Genomic DNA, 20,076 nt, shown 5'->3' on the forward strand with positions numbered 1-20,076 from the left:
AATCTGAGGGTGCAGTGGGTCGACCGCACAGGTGAAGGCTGGCAAAACATTGCACTTCAGGATAAGCTCAGATTGCCAACAACATGAATCCATGAAGTCAACGTGCCTCATGTCAACAGTCCAGGCTTCTTTCCTGGCACACTCTGTGCCTCCGTAATAATTATGGCTTGAAATAAAAAGCCTATGAGTATTGCTGCAGACCATTTACATCCCTTAATGGAAGCTAAAGGGATACTTTCGGCATGATGCTGCACTGTTGAGTGAAACAAAAGTCATCTGCAGTGGTTTCGTCAACACGACAATGAGTTCAGTGTATTCTCCAATTACCAGCTGTGAGTCCAGTAGAAAACCTTTGGGACGTGATGCAGTGCAACAATAGACTCGAAGGAGCAATGTTCAGATGAAGAATCTGCATATTGTTATCATTTCTGATGAAGCACAATCACAAAAGCACATCTCCAACATCCTGTGGAATCCATGCCACCCAGATCCGAGGCTGTCTGGAGAGCAAATTGACGTCCTACCCATTAATAGCTTAGCATCCATAATAAGTGAACTGCTTGTGCTTCTATGGCAATGACACACACACACACACACACACACACACACACACACACACACACACACACACACGCATATATTGCACATAGAACATTTCATTATATGCAAACTCAATGTGCTTAACACAGAACATAAAAAATAAAAGTATAAGATAAGACGTGAAAGCACTAGCACTTCGAGTATTGCTAATTTTATTTAAAAACACTTCAACTGATTCTTGACTGATCAGATGTTAAATTTGGGGAGCTCTTTGCAGGGATGCCGTTACAGGCTCTAATATGGCAGAATACAACCAGTGTCTGAGTCAGCAGGTGGTGTATGTGTTTAGAGGCTTGTGGTTCAATGTCCGCCCTGCTCCAGCTCCACTCATCTCTCTCCCCCACACACCCTCCATAGTGTTCGATATGCTGATCCAACTGCTGCCCCCATGCGCACATGGAAAGATGGAAAGCTTTTACGCACCGCGCGCGTTCACTTAAAACGGGTTTAGCTGTTGTTTCTGCATTGTCACACGCATCGCCTGGTGCATAAGTAGGCTTCGGCATTAGGGATGTGCTGTAGAAAAGTAGGGGATGCGGTAATACCTCACTACATAATACAGGGGGGTGGGGGTAAGAGACGAGACTTGCGTCCAGATGCTCACCGCCAACTAAACGTGAGAGAAGCTCAGACATCAATAACATCTCGCTCATCAATAAGAAATTTTGATGGAGTTGGACTGCTTAATTAAATAGGTTGCCTTTACGCTAGCTGAATTTGTAATATTTAATCTGATGACCCCCAATGGACAAGATCTGAAGGAAGAACTCTTCAGCGTCTCCATCCACAGGAAAGCGGCTCGGCCAGACAGAGAATCCGACTTGGAGATATTTCTTATCTTTCAGTGATGGCTATTAACACTGATGCTGCCTTTGGGAAAAGCGCCCTTGGCGAGAGGGAAGTTTCTATACCCACCGGCTTCCAGGACACGGAGAAGCTACTGAGCACAGCAACCACCGAGCCCACCGGGCAGAGCAACATCAAACCATCTGACTCTTTCTCCCTGAACATCAGAGGGAGTGTCCGCTCTCTGGATGCGGACCAGAACGGACACAGATCACCTCTTAAATCGGGCTCCGTTGGGCAACTGGCCCCACCCAGATCCTCGTCCCGGCTTTTCCTGGGACAGCTGCCCTCTCAGGTGCCACCGGGCACCGACCCCCCGAGTTACCTCTGGCTCGCCGTGCTGTCCTGTTTCTGTCCCGGCTGGCCGCTCAATATTTGTGCCTTGTGGTATGCAAATGTGGTGAGTGCCGCGCAGTTATTTAGCTTTTACTTTATCCATAGACATTTTTCTCCGTGCTTTAAATCACACTGTAAATCCAGGTGTTTTGCTACTGTTTTGCAACTGTGTTGCTCTTAAATTATTTATATTTTATCTCCTTCCATTTCCCGTTAGTCGAGGACTGTTCTCCAGACAGGGGATGCTGAGGGAGCGAGAAAGTATGGGCGTCTATCTATGTTACTCAGCGCCCTGGCAATGGTGCTGGGTGTGGCTGTGATCATCTTCGTAGCGGTTACAATAGGTATGCGAGGAAGAAATGGAACAAACACACAGAAATCTCAGTGTAACTCTGTGTATATCAACTTTTTCCTCTGTCTGTTTTGCTCTCAGAGATGCAGCAATGAAAAGTGGGATGAAAGGAGTCTTCTTTTACGTCATCTCAAATTTTCACACGAGGAAGGATGTCAATTTGACGATGAAAAAGCACAAACAAGACGAAGAGACTCTCAAGTACGACTTAATGTTTTGTTTTTGTTTGTTTTGTTTTCTGCTACGGACCTAAAAAAAAAACAGAAAGAAAAAGAAAGAAGGGCAGGACATTTCCATTTTTCTGGCTACACTCATGCCCAATCACGTCAGAAACTCAGGATCTGAGGAAGAAAGATAAAAACTGCACTATTGTGTCAGGCTGTCAGTAACTATATTCTCATAGTCTAAACTAGTGGTGCACTCCTGCCTTATGCAGACAGCTGGATAAAACTACAACTTGCAAATAAATTAAAAAAGAAAAAAACACATATGGGTTCACTAAACACAACAACAAATACACAAGATCAGAAAAAAAGGCATCAGTGCACTTCTAGTCCATGATGTCGTCACTGCCTGCCCTGTTTCTCAAAACTAAATATTAACAAAACATTAACTTTTTCTCCCATTTGAGAGTTTTGTGGCTGTAGGAAGACGTATAAGCTGTTTTCGTACATTGTTTACATGAATTTTAGGCACATGTCTATGTATCACAACAATGCCTTTCTGCAGTCATAGTGTGATATCTTGCTTTGCGTGCTGTCATAACTGAAATGACTCCTGTTTGGACTCTACTGAACCTCATTATGTTTACAATATACTGCAAGATATGAACGGGGCGGTTGCCCCCCTTGTATGCACCGATCTTGGCACTCTGATGTTCATGTTTATACATTTATACTGTATGACTGGTTTACTGTGCCATAGTTCTGCATGTCTGAAATAAAGCTGAATGAGCATGACCAAGCTGGAAGTGAGTTTGTCACTTTTATTTAACAAAATAAGTCAATACAATACACAATCCAAATGAAAGGTTATTATGTGAATTTATAAGGAGTTAAAATAACAACAGGATACAAGCAGCAATATACAAATCCCCAGAAAATAAATAAACTCTCCAATCTGAGAAATTACATTTTATTTTCAATATTTTATGTCAATTATATTTTTGTGCCATAGAGAGAATAAAAACCACATGGTATACACTTGGTTAGAGTTACAGTGCGTATATTTTGTCAGTTGATGGCGATTCATTGGAAAGTGTAGAGCAACAAGAGTATGGTGCAGACACCAATAACCACACCCAGAATTATAGAGTCCCGCCTCTTGCGCAAATTGATTTTCCGGATGAGACTGTTGATGGTGGGGAAGCGATCTGAGAGGTGGGGTAGCAGGGTGAAGGAAAATAATTAAGACCCAAGCTGGGTTTCCCTTCCTTGCAGTAAGTAAATAAGAGACAGAGAGTAGCAGGAAAAAACATCAGCAAGGCTCCGAAACAAAAATCCAATCCAGCGGTGTGGTTCAGTGGATCCAAACCATCTTATATTAACCCACAGGCCTGTCAGATGGACTCGAGACTTTAAAATTATGGTCATTTAAGACTTAATAGCAAAAAATGTATATTTTCTAAATATTTTTTCATTCAGTTCAATGGTCAGTGTTCATCTCAGGTCTGTTCATTTTTTTATTTATTAGTGCAATCTAGCATTTATTATTTTAACTATCTAAGTGCGTATGGCTCAGTCACACAAAGTAAAAATAAGACAGAAACATCCTCGTGACTAGGAAAGGAAAGTGGTTCCCTGGTAGCTATGGTGACCAAGTGTTCACCCAGATGTGGGGGGTGTTCCTTTGTTCACCTCTGGGCAACCTTTTTTGATTGGAAGACAGTTGCATGGGTCGACTTTCTTCATTCACACCCAGACAGACTAGCAAACATTTAGTCGTGGCCAAAAGTTTTGAGAATGACACAAATATTGGTTTTCAGAAAGTTTGCTGCTTCACCTTTTATGAAGGCAGTTTGCATATACTCCAGAATTTTATGAAGAGTGATCAGATAAACTGCAAAGTCCTTCTTCTTGTTAACATAGGTGAGAATGTTGACAAGCACAAGGCTGGAGATCATTATGTTATGATGATTGAGTTAGAATAGCAGACTGGAATTGTTAAAATGATGGCGATGCTTGAAATCGTTGTTCTTCCTGTTAACCATGGTAACCTGCAAGAAAACATGTGCAGCCAGCATTGTGTGCGATCGTGGCTCAAAGAGTTGGCAATTCGTCTTGTAACCGGAAGGTTGCTGGTTCGAGAACCGGCTCGGACAGTCTCGGTCGTTGTGTGCTTGGGCAAGACACTTCACCTACCGCCTACTGGTGTTGGCCAGAGGGGCCAATGGCACGATATGGGAGCCTCGCTTCTGTCAGTCTGCCCCAGGGCAGCTGTGGCTACAACTGTAGCTGCCTCCACCAGTGTGTGAGAGTGAATGAATAGTGGAATTGTACAGCACTTTGCGGTTCTCGAAAAGCGCTATATAAATGCAATACATTCCTTATTATAATTATTATTGTGTTGCATAAAATGGGCTTCACAGGCAAGGATATTGTTGCTGCTAAGATTGCACTTGATGATCCGATAAACAGTTGACTGTTTATCGGATCATCAAGACAGTGCAATTCATTATTATAATAATTATAATAAGGAATGGATTGCATTTACATTTATGTCTTGATGATCCGATAAACAGTCAACTGTTTATCGGATCATCAAGAATTTCAAGGAAAGAGGTTCAAAGGTCCTCTAACGATGATTCAGAAACAACTGACAAAAAGATCTAAAAACACTGAAGCAGCAAACTTTATGAAAACCAATATTTGTGTCATTCTCAAAACCTTTTTCCATGACTGTACAGTGCTGTGAAAAAGTATTTGCCACCTCCTTGATCTCATAAATAACTTTTCCTTTAAATGACAATGTCATTTCACACTGTATGAAAAACAAAATGAAGGTTTTGAATTGGTCTAATCAAAGTCTGGGCTTAAATGTGATGGCAATGCTTTGGCATGACCATAAACAGGCCGTTTATGCAATGTAATTCCTCCAGACAATTCCACACTTGTGGTTTTGACCTATTTATCACATTTACACATTTCGCCATATTATCACAGATTGCACGTAACTTCCAAGTTGACTCCATTCGATCGCAAACTCATAGCAGACTGACTCTGTCTTATCGCGCCTAACTTGCTTTGAAGACCGCAGCTGACTGAGAGTGGTTGCACAGGCGTTGCCTGTCTTCACAAGCAGTTTTCTATTTTCCTGTGCAACGAGTAGAACTGGCATTTTTATTTTAACACAGAAAAAAGGAAAGAAAGTCGAGTCTGGAGAAAAAGAAGAGAAGTGATATCAATGATAAAAGGATACTGGCCAAAGTTGTGACCCTGGTTTGAATGGACTTCAACATCCCACGCTGAAATGTGATGTTCTCTTTGGTAGCCATGGCGATACTGCAGGGAGACAAACCATTAGGGTCTGGCGGCGGCACAAAAAGAAGCACACACAGTAGCTGTCTTCGCAGAATCACATTAAGCTTGTTTCAGCTAATGAGCTAAAAGTAGGGAGCTACAGTAGTCTGTTTTAATAGACTGAAATGTGCTGCATTTGCTTATGATGGGCACGTGTTGAGTGAGAACAAAGCAAGGGAGGAGGAAAGCAAATGAAGCATTAATAGAACTGACCTTATTGCGTTGTCAATATGACTGTCTGAGCTGTGAACATAGGACAAAAAACAAGAAAAAGGATAAAAGTAAGTCAACCATCTTCAGTAAAGTTAAAGAGTAAAACTTCCTAAAATAACCTTATGAGATCATTTCAAATGTTCTCTATATGAAGTTATGGAATTATACAACAAGACTCATAGGAAGCCTGTGCCATGAACCCACACAGCCCGATCGGTCTGTTATCATAAGAGAAGCACTTCATCTGATTCCTGCGAGGGAGGAGAAAGTGCTGTTAATGGGCGATTTTGGGGAAAGTCCATTAACGTGTATAAAATTTCAGCTCTGAACATATGGATATATAATGTTTGGTTCTGATCTCTGATTTTCTTGAGGCGTAAGGAAAACATACAGAGGGTCAACAGTGCACATACACACAGAGAAGGGCTTGCATTATCTGCTAAGATAAGTGATGGGCAGAAAAAGTCTGGGGCTGAGCGGAGCATATAAAGGCAGCTGCATGCATCCTGTCGGACTTCACTAGAGACCAAAAATCAATACTGTGCTTTATACTTCCTCCATCTATTCGTCCACCGCTCCCACCATCTATCTGCTGCCATCCTCTCCTTTTTCAGACGATCCTTTATTAGCCGACAGAGTCAGAGGCGAGGCAGCTTCATGTTTAGCAGACCCTACTTTTCTTTCTTTGCTTATTTTCCTATTCTTTACTTGTGATATAGCATAACATTATAACTTAAATTTAAATCTGCCTGTGTTCAATGTACATGAATATGAATACAGCTACAATATGCACACAGACATGGTTTCCAATGGTTTTCCATTTCTGCATATCTGACCACTAGTCACACTTATAAAGTTAGAACCACTGAGTCTTTTTTAAAAATTTGGTTTAGTTGGCATCTTTGTTGAAAACAGAGCAGAGGCAATAACGCGGATCGACTCCCCACCATTGGACATTTGCGTATTTAACAAACACAGCCAATAGATTCTTGTGAAAATGAAATGAGAGGAACCATTCAAACCTAAATGTGTCAACAAGCCAACCAGCAAATGAACCAGTTAACCAACCACATCCCTCATTCAGGTCCAGATCTGGGTCCAGCTGAGAAATGCAATTTGTCTAGCATGCCCGAATCCGCTCTAGGACTTCCTCCCGGTGGGACATGACCAAACCACCTCGTTGGCCCATTTGATGCAAGGAAGTAACGGCTCTACTTTGAGGCAACTTTGTCAATAATCACATCGATAGCACTCTGGGCCCCCTTTCTTCCTATTGTAAAACACATGTAAAAAACCTCGGTGTCTACCTTGATGGTTCTTTTAAATTGAATAAGCAGGTGAGGGCAATAGTCCAGTCCTGCTTCTTTCAGTTAAGACAGCTAGCCAAGGTAAAGCCATACCTTCCGGCTAATGTCTTTGAACATGTTATTGACCTTTTCCTTACTTGCAGATTGGACTACTGCAATTCATTGTATTTTAGTCTCAACCAGGCCTCCATTCATCATCTTCAGATGGTCCAAAATGCAGTTGCTCGCCTGCTAACTGGTACCAAACAGGGAGAGCATATAACCCCAGTTTTAGCTTCTCTACACTGGCTTCCTGTCTCCTGCAGGATCCAGTTTAAACTTTGACTTTTTGTTTAGCTTAACTAATATATGTCCTAATATGAGATGTGCATTAATATTGTATAATTTCTAAAACTGCAATCAACACCTCTTTAAATTTAAGTGAAGCTGCAAATTATTGAGTAAGTTATGAGTGCTTGAATAAAATCTAATAAAATAAGAAGAAGAAAAACACCAGCAGTCCAAAACATTTATAAACTGAGCAGCAGCAACGTGTTGTCTGTCGATCAGCTAATAGCTAAATCGAATCCTTTTAGCAGCCCTCAATACTGAGACGATGCCGCACATTTTAACCTCATTTCTTACATTCAGTATTGAACATTTGTTCATATAGTGCATTTACTCCACCGAATCCCAAACAAGAATCTCCTCATCAATCACTGACATGTTCACACCTTCGACAAGTCAAAGTGCAACAGTGGTTTCTCAGATCAGCCTCACAGAGCCTCAGATTTTATGTGCATTCTTCTTTCAAGCTCCATCTATCTAAATAACAGCACGCCCAATATCTCATAAAATTGACAATAAAAACAGTTCCTCAACTTGCAGAGACCGCTGCTGAGACTGTGTTTCACTGTTAAAGGTAAATTTAACTCCTCAATTTTCAATCTGAGAGTCTAAACTGTCTGAAGAGTATTAATAGTTTGTCTTTGCTGATGTCTGCTCCTCCTCCACAGGTGATACAGGAGGAAAATGTTTCTCTGGGTAAAATCAGCAACGCTTGTTTATCCGAAACAAACCAAGGATGCACTGGAGGAAGAAATAACCACACTGCGACAGCAGGTGGGCTATTTTTTCCTCATACGGTTGGGAAGGTGCTTAAAGTGGGTGGTTTATTTCTGAATCATGTTCAGTGATCACGGCAGCGCGCATCTCAGCACATTTCTGGCATTTCAACAAGTCCAGTACTGGCACTGTCAATAATGTTACTGTTGGCTCAGGGAAGTGTATTAGCATTAGCTGAAGTACTCATCAAATACAACGCAGTATTTAAAATGTTCATATAACACTTTATATAAAGGTATAGACTCTTTTCTTTTTAACTTGCTCTGACCTTTCTTAAAAAAACACTGCCTCTGTTAGGAACAAATAAAAAACAAAAAGATAATACAAATAAATACAAATCAGAATAAAGTCAAAACTGCTTTTTGCTTCATTTAAAAAAAAAAAAAAGGCATAACATGTTCTCATCGTTAAGGCCAAAAAGTGTGATACCCAGTGTCACACGAGCCTACTGACTGGCCTCCTTGTGGCGGCCTTGTGAATAATTTGGTTGCTAGCGGACCGCTGTAGTCACCTGCAGTTTGCACAGAAGACGTCGACTTATCTGAACTCGCCGAGCAAACATGTTCAGTGAATTGTAATTCGCATGGTGGCTGCAGAATGGTCTCTAGACCTGTATGACCTTGTTGTGGTTGTATGAATTTTTTAAATGGATATTAAACAAAACTGATATACTTCCACATTAAAGAAAAAGTAAATAAATGGGAAGTTAATAAGAAGTATTCAGAAGCAACCATGTAAAATACCTGAAAATGAAATCTCAAAGAAACTCATAAATTTTTAACTAAGGAAAATGTAAAATGAAAGGCACCTAAATGATGACTAATCATGTTGGATTCCCGGCTCGACAAACTGCCGCGTCAGTTGGTAAGTTCAAAGCTGTGGTGCATATCTCAACACTGACACGGTGGATTTTTCACTGAAGTAGCTAAACACTTTAATGGCTCTCCAGACTTTTCAAACAAAACCATTATCACCATTAAAAAAGTCTTAATCCCTGACGGGGCGTCGGGGGATTCCCCAGGAGCATCTTCCTCGGAGGGCTCAACCCGGGGTTGCGGTCATGGCCTATTAAGGGCTCTGTTGGCTCTTAGGTGACGGTTTCCTCATGGCTGCGTGCAGCGGGGCTAGGGGAGGGTCTGTGCTGAGGACGGGGCTGTGGCTCCCCACACCCTCTAGCAGATCATTACATGAAGGAACCTTTTAAATACAAGCGCGCTCATGCTCACAGGTGTACACACAGATGCTCACACACACAAACTACACCCTTTTTGGCTCCTACCTCAAAGCACACTGTGCGCTGTAGATCCTACGTGCTGCACAATAATGTTTACTATTTACTGTTATATTCCCATAGATCATCGTGATGTTGTTTATTATGTTGCTCTTTTTTTTCCTGCTTGTTTTCTCTTTTTTCTTTCTCAACAGGTGATCCAGGTGATCGATATATGTATTTTTTGTCTGCTTATTTTGTTGTTTTTTGTTTTTTGCCCTTTATCCCCGTCCCTCTTTCTCGCTGTTTTTCTTTCCCTCTTTCTTTTCCCCAGTCAAATCTGTCCCGTATTTAGCAAGTGAAAATAAAATAAAATAAACAATAAAAGGTGAATCAAATGGACCATTACGGCAAGGCTGGGATGGTCCATTTGGTAAAGTAAATCCGTTGGGCATCTTTCTTCGCCTTTAGACAATAATTCTGATGGCAAAAAAGCCAAACGGGACAGGCAAAAAAAAAAAAGTGTTCAAGACTGTTATTTACAACAAAATACCTACGAAATCTTACGATAATTTAATCAGACTCAGATATTACATTAATCCAAACTGCCTGGAGAAACAAGTCTGACCACTTTCAGCCCTTTGAAATATCTGTGCAGTTATTTTACCTTTAATTGTTGCTGGAACAACCAGAAAACGGCATGTGTTCATCATCAAATATCAATATATTGATCTAAACTCACAGCTAGGATCAATATAGCCTTCTAGTTTATTTTTCTAATATATCTAAATGCAAACAATAATTGTTTAAGCTGTTGCACAAAACATAAAATATACAGGATCTATGAAAGTAAGGATTTGTAAATAGATCTCTGATAGGTGGGGCATTCCCTTGCACAAGAAACTGAATAATAAATGTGTGAGCTGTGCAGGCTCTCTGATTTAGTCACATTTACTTTAAAGATTAAATGACAAAACAAACAAATGAAAGCCCTTTTTGGTGTTTCCAATTCATTCTGAACAACTAACTCTGCTGTTTTCTGCCACCACAATGCTGACTCACAAGTTTCGGTTCATTGTTGCAACAAAAAAGTTTCAGAGTGACGTGAGAATTCAGATTTGGGATGTATCGAGGGTTTGTGGTGTGACTTGGAGGTGTCTGACCCCCTAAAAAAGATTTTTAATAACAATTATATAGAGAGGCCAAAATGAGTGGATAAAAGAAATTACTGTTGACCACCTGACTCATCTGAGCACAGATGAATAATCATCAGACTGGACCTTCATTATAATCTCAACAACTCGCATGTTTCTACAGAAATTTTAATCATGAAGTTCAGCCATTTCGTATCCATCATTTACACCAGGTGATATGCAACCGCAGCACAGCTCTGTCCTAGAGTCAGACAATAATTACCTTTTTTATTTATTATTTTTTGTATTTCAAAAGGAGGAATTGGATCTCAGTCCAATGGCAACTCAGGGGAAGGAACAAACTGCGGATCCACTGCTTCAGGGAACAGCGGTGATGGGAGCGTGGGAGTTGTGTCTCTCGCTGCTAAAATAACCTAAACCATGTTTTCATTATCTGCAGTAATGCAGTCATTCCCATAAAGCCAATATACGATATAGAGTCTGGTCTATTCCCCCCCCAGTTCCAAAGTGGTCAAACCAAAACTGGAAGCCACTTTGTATTCACTGCCTCAGGAAGCACCGGCAGTGTGAGTCCCCAGCTCAATGTGTTATTTTGTTCAGGAGACACTAAAGGTGGGCTGTTTCGTGATTTCTGAATTCTTAGTCATTCTCTGTATTTTAAAAGGAGGAATGGGAGCCCAGTCAAATACTGGCAACTAATGTAAAACAGGGGGGTGGAAGCAACGCTGGATGCCCTGCCTGGGGGAATGCTAGCAGTGCGAGCGGTCTGTTTTCTCTGTCATTTTGCTGAAAAGTTATCAGGAGTGGGCAGACTTCAGAGTTTAGAATCTGTGCAGTAAAATTAGTAGGTTGTGTTATTATCTTTTTACTTCTGAAGGGGAAAACACAGCCAGCACTGGCAACACGAGTAACACGACAGCTGGTGAAGAAGATACTGGAAGGAGAAAAAAACACCTGCAATCTAACGTACGTGAGTACTGTTAAGGCCTTTACACGCAGGATGGGTTTAAAATATTTTTCACACTCACCTGTTCTTAATGCAGCCGCTCACACTCAACACATATTTTCGCTGGAAAAATTGCGGCATTAATTTTTTCAAACCAAGCACAATTTTTCTGATTTTGTGGATCCGAATAAACAGATCAAACCAATCAGGTCACTGCATTTGGCAACAAGTGCGCTCATGGCTCAAATCGTGCACCTGTACTGAATATACAATGTGGAAATCATTTTTTAAAAGACACAGACGGACAGTGCTCTGTGTCGATGGGCTCTTTCAAATGATTTGTCTACCTTCTCAGATGTGGTCCCAAGTCTAGAAACAAGCATTCAAGCTGGCCCACTGACATTCAAATTTATGAAAGACACGATACAGCTTCAACTCCTAGATCAAACCATAATCTACCTGTTCTCTTTTTCCCCTTTGGATAGCATTTCCACAACATGAAACCTGTTTGTCACCACAGCTCCGAACACGCCAGCACACACTGACACAAGCAAGACGAGCTTCTGAATAATAGCTGCATCGCTTCTTTTTTATAAATAGAACCCAACCGAGCTGAACAGAAAGCTATAACTACAAACAGGAAGTGTCTGAGTTGATGCAGTCATTTTTTATTACATCAGTGGAAATACCGCAGACACATCACAGAGAATTCAACTCTCACATAAAGGGGTTGTAAACAGTGAGGAATTTTGGAAAATAGCTCTCAATCTTCTTGTGATAAGTGTGAAACTGGTTTTCTTAAAGATGTGTCTTACTTTCTTAGATGCTCGTGCTCCTTCAGGAAGAGCTCTGTCCTCCTGTTATTCACCCCTGAGCTGCTTTTGTAGGACCTGAGTAAGAAAATTAAAGAAGGGTAAACTCCAGCATCAGATTAGCACCAAAAACGTCATTACAGCTGGAACATGAGTGTGTGCAGATGCTTAGACAATATACTTAACATCGAAATATGTCAACCTCCCTGTGACAAGAGAAGGATATGATTCGTCATCAGTGCTGCAGGTATTTCCCTCCATCCTAAAAACACATGCCGGGATACTGATGTACTTCCTGCATTAAAGCTTCTAAGTGCTTAACCCAAAGCTCCGTCCTCCATCTCTTATTTACACCACCACCATCCCATTTCTATTTGGACTAATAATCTTTTTAATCCATCATCTATTTTCTGTTCTGTTGGCCCACTCCTTTCACTGTTCCTCCACACCTCTAATCTCAGTGGGAATAATTAAAATTCACTCTCATCATTTTTGTAATCAATCAAAGTCAAATCAGGAGAAAGTCTCATTCCCTCTGTCTGACTTTCTTGCTCTTCCTCGCCTCTAGTGAAAAAGCATTTCTCTGCATCAGGCAGGCCAGATGTAACCACTCTCCCTCAGCTCTGGCTCAATGAAAGCCTTGTGGTTTGATTTACTGTAGAAGGCACTTAGGAAAGAGATCCCCGGCGAAAGAGAGAGACATAGACAGATACAGAGAAGAGGAGGGAAGATGGCTAATAAGAGGTGTCTCTTATTAGAGGATGAAATATGATAGCGGGAATGCAGAGTATTAAAGGGTAGGGGAAACCAGACACTGAATAGACATCTCTGCCTCCTGCTGGTCAGGGATAACATCGGACGAGAGGAGGAGGGATGAGAAGAGAGCAGAAAAGTGGGACAAAAATAAGGAAAGCTGAAAATGTTAGATTTTGTGACAACAAAAAGTAGGCATGGAAGGAATTCAGGAGGAAAAGGAAAACTCTGCATACGTAAAGCAGGAGAGTAAGCAAGTGATTTAATAACACATTTTTGTAACATCTTGGGACATATGGGAGATAAAAGAAATGACACCTAAAAAGATAAGAGAACTTCTAATATTAAATATTAGAGTTATCATCAATATCAATGAGAAGCCTAAACTACATTTGCCACCAAATTTATTCACAAAGTAGCACAATAAATAATTTTACACAACACTTGCGCTGCACTTGGAGCTAAAAAGAAGAACCTACAATAATTAATTTCCATTAGCTTAAAAAATTTGACAGTATTCTTTGGCTCCACCTCCTCAAAGTTAAATATTAGCTGTTTTTTTTATTTTATTTTATTGTGAAGCACTTAAAATAAAAGTTGTGCCTTACTGCTGCAACCACTTCAAAAGGCACAACTTTGACTTTGAAGACAGGGTTGGCGAGCAAGTCGAATTTTTCTTACAAACTACAGCCAACCACAGCAGCACCATATATTTCTTTGTTGCCAGTTTCACCAAGTGAGTGCTGACAAACACTTGCCAACCTTTTGGGCAATACACAGTTTTATCTAGCAAGGTTACCAGGGCCTCGCTGACCAGCCTCGAGGCCTGCGTGACTGACGCTTCACTCACGGTTGTATTTTCTAACAACATGAAGTCTTTTATTGATCAGAGAGGGAAGGGAACTCACTCGATGTCTCTGTGAACTGAGCCCAGAAGGTCCTCTCGCTCTCGCAGGCTATAAAAGTTGCTTTTGATTTTGTGAAACTCATGAGTGTAGTCCTGCAAAATAAAACACGATAAACTACAGCCAGTGTGACATGATATCACTAGCAAACAACATGATTGGAAAACATTGGGGCAAAATACAGTACATATTTCATAAATGCATCTTCAAAGTGCGCAGAATGTTCCAATAAATAGCTGAAAGATTTTGTCCTTGACCGAGGGGAAAATACTAATCATATGATCACTCAAAGACATGAAAAAATTGTTTTTAGAATGTGGATTTGCCCAAAGTTCAACCGTAATTAATTATAACATTTAAAGTGTGGAGGGCTAAAAGTGATTATTGTGAAACAGTAATTATAATAATAATGTCCCTGAACTTTGAACTCAGGACCTTCTTGCTGTGAGGCGCCAGCACTAACCACCACACCACTGTGCCGTCCGGCAAAACTGCAAATGAAATTAAAGTTTTATTAATTGCACAGCCTACAACAAAGTGAAGGAAGTCTATGTACCTGTAAAATGTCTCTGTGCCTCTGTAAGGTGTGCATCAATCCTGCGTTGTGTGACGAAACTCCAGGGGTGCTAGTGCATTCTGCCATTTTGTCATTGACTGCTGTAAGCTGCAAAAAAGGATTAAATTCTTATCACGTAGCCACAGAAGCACAGACGACCTTTTAAGAGATAATGTGATTTCAAAACAGCCCAGGATTATAATTTGAAATGTTCGACTACTCGAAAAAAATTATTTAACAAATAGGCTTCAGGCCTAACAGTCTGTTTGACTCTAAAAACATAGAATAACACAATTGTCTGCAACTGAAGGCATCCTATACGTGACCATACCGTGTGCCACATTTAACTCACATTGGCTAAGAGCTGGTCCAGCTCAGTCGTCATGGCCACAAGCGAGTTGTCATGAGATGAGCCCAGAGAGTCAGACCTGATTTCAGACGGAAATAGAAAGGATGCTCAGCAAAAATGTAAAAAAGAAAATTTAATTTAAATTCAATAAGTCAACAATTATACGTTCTAAAGCTTCTAAAAGCACAAAGATTTTTTAATATCCAACAAGATTTATTTTGAGAGAGGGTACATGTTTAAAGTGAAGAGGGGAAAGCGCTGCCAACCTGCTGTCTCTCATCCGCTGGTCTGGGCTGCTGCTGTAGCTGGTGCAAAGCTTACTGAAGGAGACTAGCTTGAGGTCAAGCTCATTCTCCAGCTGCCTGGCTTGTTTACGCAAATCTGACGGGGGGAGAAAATAAATGGAAAACAAATAAATTAGACAACCCTCAATATCATGCCAGATCTACAGGAGTCCAGTAAGGATAGAAAGACCCAGGCAGATCATTTTATGTAAACCCAGAGTGTCGGTGAAGGAGAAGCCCATCTCGGTCATGATCCATCATGATTTACAGGTTATTGTAAAGTGTGAAGCACAGAAAGACGGTTGAGTGAACAACTGGATACTGTTCACAACACCAAGAGTGAGAATTTGGTGAAACTGGAAGTAGTGTGGAACAACATTATGCCGTGAAAATGTACAAGAGTCTGTAAAAGGACAAACGTTACCTTGGCCTTGAGCACAATTTTGTGGAAGACCCATTAGATGATCACTGCGTTCAAGTTTGGTTAAATTCTGGACAAATTCTTTCAATCTGCCGAAGGATTTTAAAGGGTCACCGACTACACGTGGTTAGTGAAAGCATTAAGCATAAAGCCTCGGAAACTCTGGTGTTTTAAGATACCAGAAGCATGTTAAATTAAACTATTTAGTTCACATTATTGTTGCAGGGTTAGTGTTACACTGTAAAGTGTATTTTAAATAGCACAATTTAATTATCATTTACCAATAACACATTACAGAACATCCTTTACACTGAATTATTATGGGTTGCTGCTGACAGTGTGCTGACCTTTATCCAATGAAAAGAAACTTTGATTCTCTTTTACTGTTTGAGATGGTATCAGAGATCCAAAGTTTGATCTTGGATTTAAAAGTTTGAGAACCACTGGTTTACAACAAACATCCACAAAAAGCTGATAAACCACAGACTACACAGTACAGGTAGAAACTATTTTTATGATTATAAAAATAGCTGTTTTTCATAATATTATGATCATCAAAACAGAAAATTGGGCTCACTTTTGATTTCAGCCAAATGTAAGGAGATAATAACTGGCAACCATAACATTACGAAAGCCTTCATCCGATTAACGAGGTAACTGATTTGGTGGTCAGCAATGAATGACCATATATGTGTAAACAACTATTAACTTCCTGTTTGTTTACACTTAACGATGCAAGACTTGTTTGGTTGAAATCTTCCTGTTACGTGCCTATAAACAGTAAACGGAGGATGAAACAGAAAGGTTTACAAACTCTGGTAGCACGTAGGCTGGCTTAAAGGAGGAAGCTGAAGTCTGACTACTGACTTTTGAACTACGAAGGCTAACACGCTAACAGATTAGCTCGAAACCGGCTAAAAACACCTTCTAACCGCGGATAAAATAAAGTTTCTGAACTGCTGAGTTTGTATGACCTGGATAACAAAAGCCTTACATGGTGGCAGCTGTTTGTTTGTGTGTTTGTTTGGGGTTTTTTATTACACAAAGCACCATTATTTACCTTCCCAGTAGTTATTGCTGCCTGCCATGTTTGTTGTTGACATGTCATCATCAGCCGTCAAGAAGATACAGTTGTCGCACTTGTCTTTCTATCCCACAGCGGCCTCTAGTGGTTTCAAGATGTATGTCGCTTTCAGAGATTACTAATTTTGATATAGAGTAGGCATCAGTAACGGTAAAGCTAATTTTAAAAATGTAGAAAATCCTACATTCAGAATTTTAGATAAATAAAATTCTAAAATCTTCATGTTGAAGTATAAACCACTGGGTATACCGATTTATTGGTAGCAATATGTGCTTAAATTAGACTATTGAAGAGGTAATGTGGGGGTTTGCAGCTGCTGTGGGTGTTTAACTTTAACTCTGTCAAAACTTTTATTTAACCAGCTATAGAATAGATAAAAATGCCTACTTCTGTAGTATTAAACAGGTCATTAAAGACATGTTTATTTGAGCTTTACACACTTTGTTTTTGTATTGGAAATTGCTTCACTCCATTTCATACACATTCACCCAAAATTCAGCCTCTTATATTTAGCCTCATGTAAACTTTGGCAGCTCTATCTTTGGCTCGGGGAGTCACTCTATAAGATGATGCAGCTTTACAGGCTGGTTTAAAGTTAAAGTGTATCAGAAAAAAAACAAAAAGCACAAACAGATGTAACTGAGATATGTGTCAGCATTGTGATTCTCTGTCTTTTTGCTCATTCTCTTTATTCATCGTCTTGAACACAGGCAGTAATTATATCACAGTAACAGCGGCACTGGTGGTCTGGTTGATGTAGAAGACAGTGACGATGATGATGATGATGATGATGCCAGCAGTGGTGAAAAAGAGCAAAAAAGTCTGTGTTGTTTTTGCATTTCTGCAGCCTCGCCAGATGACACCTCTCTTTCACACTGATTCAGCTTTTTTCTCTCATTTCTGTCATTCCTATTGTCTGTCTTTCTTACATCTTTCTTTTCTTTTATGATGTTTCTTTTAAAAAAAAAAGTGCTATGACACAACTGACGCCAGTAAGCACCTGAAGTCCAGTCCCAGATCCTGCTTTGACTAGCTGGAAGATGGAGGTTGCGGGACAGGAGGAGGAGGATAAGGAGGGATGGAAGCACAGGAAGGAGGGAGAGGGAGAAAGAGTGGAGCGATAAGGAGGTTTAAAGAAAGCGCTCTCCTCTTAGTGCTGGATCCTCCTGATGGACTGAATCTGAGGAGTCTGGGCGTGGGAGCCAAATTCACGGTAACACTTGTACTCTCCTCCGCGACAGTCGCACTCCATGATGTACTGGTGGCCACGGTAGCCAGGGTACTGGTAGCACACAAAGCTGCAGGAAAACACGCACACAGACACACGCTTGAATCAGGTAAGCAGTCAATGCTTTCTAGTGGCTGTGTGTTTTTCAGCTGTGTGAAGGTGATCTAAAGTGACCGTGAACTTACGCGCCACTCTGAATCTGCATGGATCCAACTTCGTTGTTAAACCAGCCCATGGCCTGCAGGGAGGGGTAATCATCACACATCTCGAACTGACGTCCCATCATGTTCTCCATCTCAAAGATGATCATGCGGGAGTCCTTGTGGTTCTGTGCAAAAGAGAGAAAAAAGAAGTCTCAGCAGAATTTGAGAATAAGCTGATGTCAGCTAATGGCCGTTATAGTGTGCTGTGTTAACCTACAGCACAGCAGATGGGCCTGAAGGAGATCATTCTCTCAATGCGGTAGGAGTTGCTGCCACTATAAGCCTCAAAGCGGGGGTAGTCTCCCTTCTCCAGGACGAACTGTTGGCCGCAGAAGCTGGAGTGCTCGTAGCCCACCCAGCTGGAAGCCAGAAACAAATGAAAAGAATAATGAGCGCACCTTCTATCTAAACCACCCAAAATCTGAAGGAAAGACACTCCGTTTTAGTTTCTTTAAACAGTTTAAGGGTTTCCAGAAGAGCAAGGAAGCTCATCGGATACGTACGCGCCACACTCCACCTTCAGGGAGCGGATGTTCTCCATCCCACACTCCATGATGTTCTGGCAGCTGGCGGTAAACTCCATACGCCTGCCCTGGAAGTACTCCTGATCGTACACAGTGATCTGCAAAAAGCAAAGAGGGTGAACTGAGTACAGCCTGAACCAGATATTACTGTACATAAACTAAAAACTTGTGCTGCTGCTTGCATCCCTGCAACATGATGTGTAAAGCATATGCTTACCTTCCAAGGGCCCATGGGCATGGGGTTTGTCAAAGCCATGTTGTCCTCTTTTTCAGCAGTACCTGCAGAGTAAAATTACATAAATAGTCGGGAAATGATGTGAGAAGGTCAAAATCACAAAACCTGTGGCTCACTGTTTGCTGTGCCATAAATTTAAAGCCCAGGTTTGTCACACCACTTCAAGCCTCCTGCTCACTCTTCTTTGCTGTTTTCACTTGTTGTTTTAAAATAACTTCCTCATATTATAGTTAATGTAATAAAACAAGGTACACTGGCCTCCTTCTGTTCTCGTAAGACCACCTGTTGTTAGTTGGATTGTTGCATTAGAGGCCTAGGCTACATTACATTCATAGACTGGGAAACTGTGCTGTATTGGTAACTACTTTAACAACTTGGACCTACCCAAACTGGTGAGCTGTGTGTCGCAGGGTTCCACTGAACAGTGTGCGGAGGCAGTGTGGACGGGGGGTATATATACACCCACGGGTGTCAGGGGCCGGGGGGGGCAGGCATGCCTGGACTCATGTCAGCACTTTGCTTTGGACTCCATTGTTTAGCCACAGAGGGGTTAACACGCAGACACACGGTGATTCATGCAAACACAAAGAGGACCCACGGCTATACTGCGCTACATGCACCTCTGTGGTAAATCTATATGTTAGAGGAAAAAAGAGAGGGTGGCTTTCCACACGGGCATGTGGGTCTATTATGAGATAGGCCCACATAAAAATTCAGCTCAGCGGTGAAATACTTTATGTGGCTGTTTTCTTTGATTTTCAAAGTCATGGTACAAAGGTGGAGGATTAGCAACAGTCTTGTGCAAACCACTGAATCCACTGAAAAGCCAAGTGATGTTTTCTATGATTTCAAATAATATCAGGGCTACTGCCTCACAGCAAGAAGGTCCAAGAAGGCTTGAATCCACCGTCTTTCTGTGATGGTACGTTCACCCCGAGGTTCTCTACGGGTACTCCTGCTTTCCCCCAAAGACATGTGCTGGGGTTAATTTGTGATTACACTATGAAAAGTAAATAATGGTGTCTGGATGTACCCCGGCTCTCACCCTATAGCAGCTGGGATAGGCTCCTGCACCACATGACCCTCAATTGGATAAATGGAAGAAAATGGATGGATCGAGTGATATCTCACAGTTA

The 20,076-nt window shown here is 41.1% G+C and overlaps 3 protein-coding genes across 3 annotated transcripts; 1 reads left to right on the forward strand and 2 right to left on the reverse strand.

The window, feature by feature from the left end:
- Positions 1 to 1,268: 1,268 nt before the first annotated feature.
- trarg1b (trafficking regulator of GLUT4 (SLC2A4) 1b) lies at positions 1,269 to 2,229 on the forward strand. Its single transcript, XM_085363441.1, has 4 exons — positions 1,269 to 1,376; positions 1,412 to 1,846; positions 2,000 to 2,176; positions 2,218 to 2,229. Exons 1-4 carry the CDS (start codon positions 1,335 to 1,337, stop codon positions 2,227 to 2,229), a joined length of 666 nt encoding a protein of 221 aa, XP_085219567.1. The 5' UTR covers positions 1,269 to 1,334.
- A 1,006-nt stretch (positions 2,230 to 3,235) lies between these two features.
- LOC146624398 (Golgi SNAP receptor complex member 1-like) lies at positions 3,236 to 16,769 on the reverse strand. The gene is made up of 9 exons (XM_085363887.1): positions 16,727 to 16,769; positions 15,228 to 15,342; positions 14,965 to 15,040; positions 14,613 to 14,720; positions 14,060 to 14,151; positions 12,402 to 12,476; positions 5,866 to 5,895; positions 5,552 to 5,634; positions 3,236 to 3,506 (listed from the first exon to the last, which is right to left on the reverse strand). The coding sequence occupies exons 1-9, from the start codon at positions 16,767 to 16,769 to the stop codon at positions 3,382 to 3,384; spliced, it is 747 nt and encodes a 248-aa protein (XP_085220013.1). The 3' UTR covers positions 3,236 to 3,381.
- Positions 16,770 to 17,900: 1,131 nt separating this feature from the next.
- cryba1b (crystallin, beta A1b) lies at positions 17,901 to 18,961 on the reverse strand. Its single transcript, XM_085363888.1, has 5 exons — positions 18,923 to 18,961; positions 18,685 to 18,803; positions 18,399 to 18,540; positions 18,164 to 18,306; positions 17,901 to 18,048 (listed from the first exon to the last, which is right to left on the reverse strand). The coding sequence occupies exons 1-5, from the start codon at positions 18,959 to 18,961 to the stop codon at positions 17,901 to 17,903; spliced, it is 591 nt and encodes a 196-aa protein (XP_085220014.1).
- Between the last annotated feature and the right edge of the window lie 1,115 nt (positions 18,962 to 20,076).

This window comes from Diplotaxodon limnothrissa, linkage group LG10 (assembly GCF_057381915.1).
Source record: "Diplotaxodon limnothrissa isolate DT_005_m linkage group LG10, D_limnothrissa_male_GT1.1, whole genome shotgun sequence".
Taxonomy (NCBI): Eukaryota; Metazoa; Chordata; class Actinopteri; order Cichliformes; family Cichlidae; genus Diplotaxodon; species Diplotaxodon limnothrissa.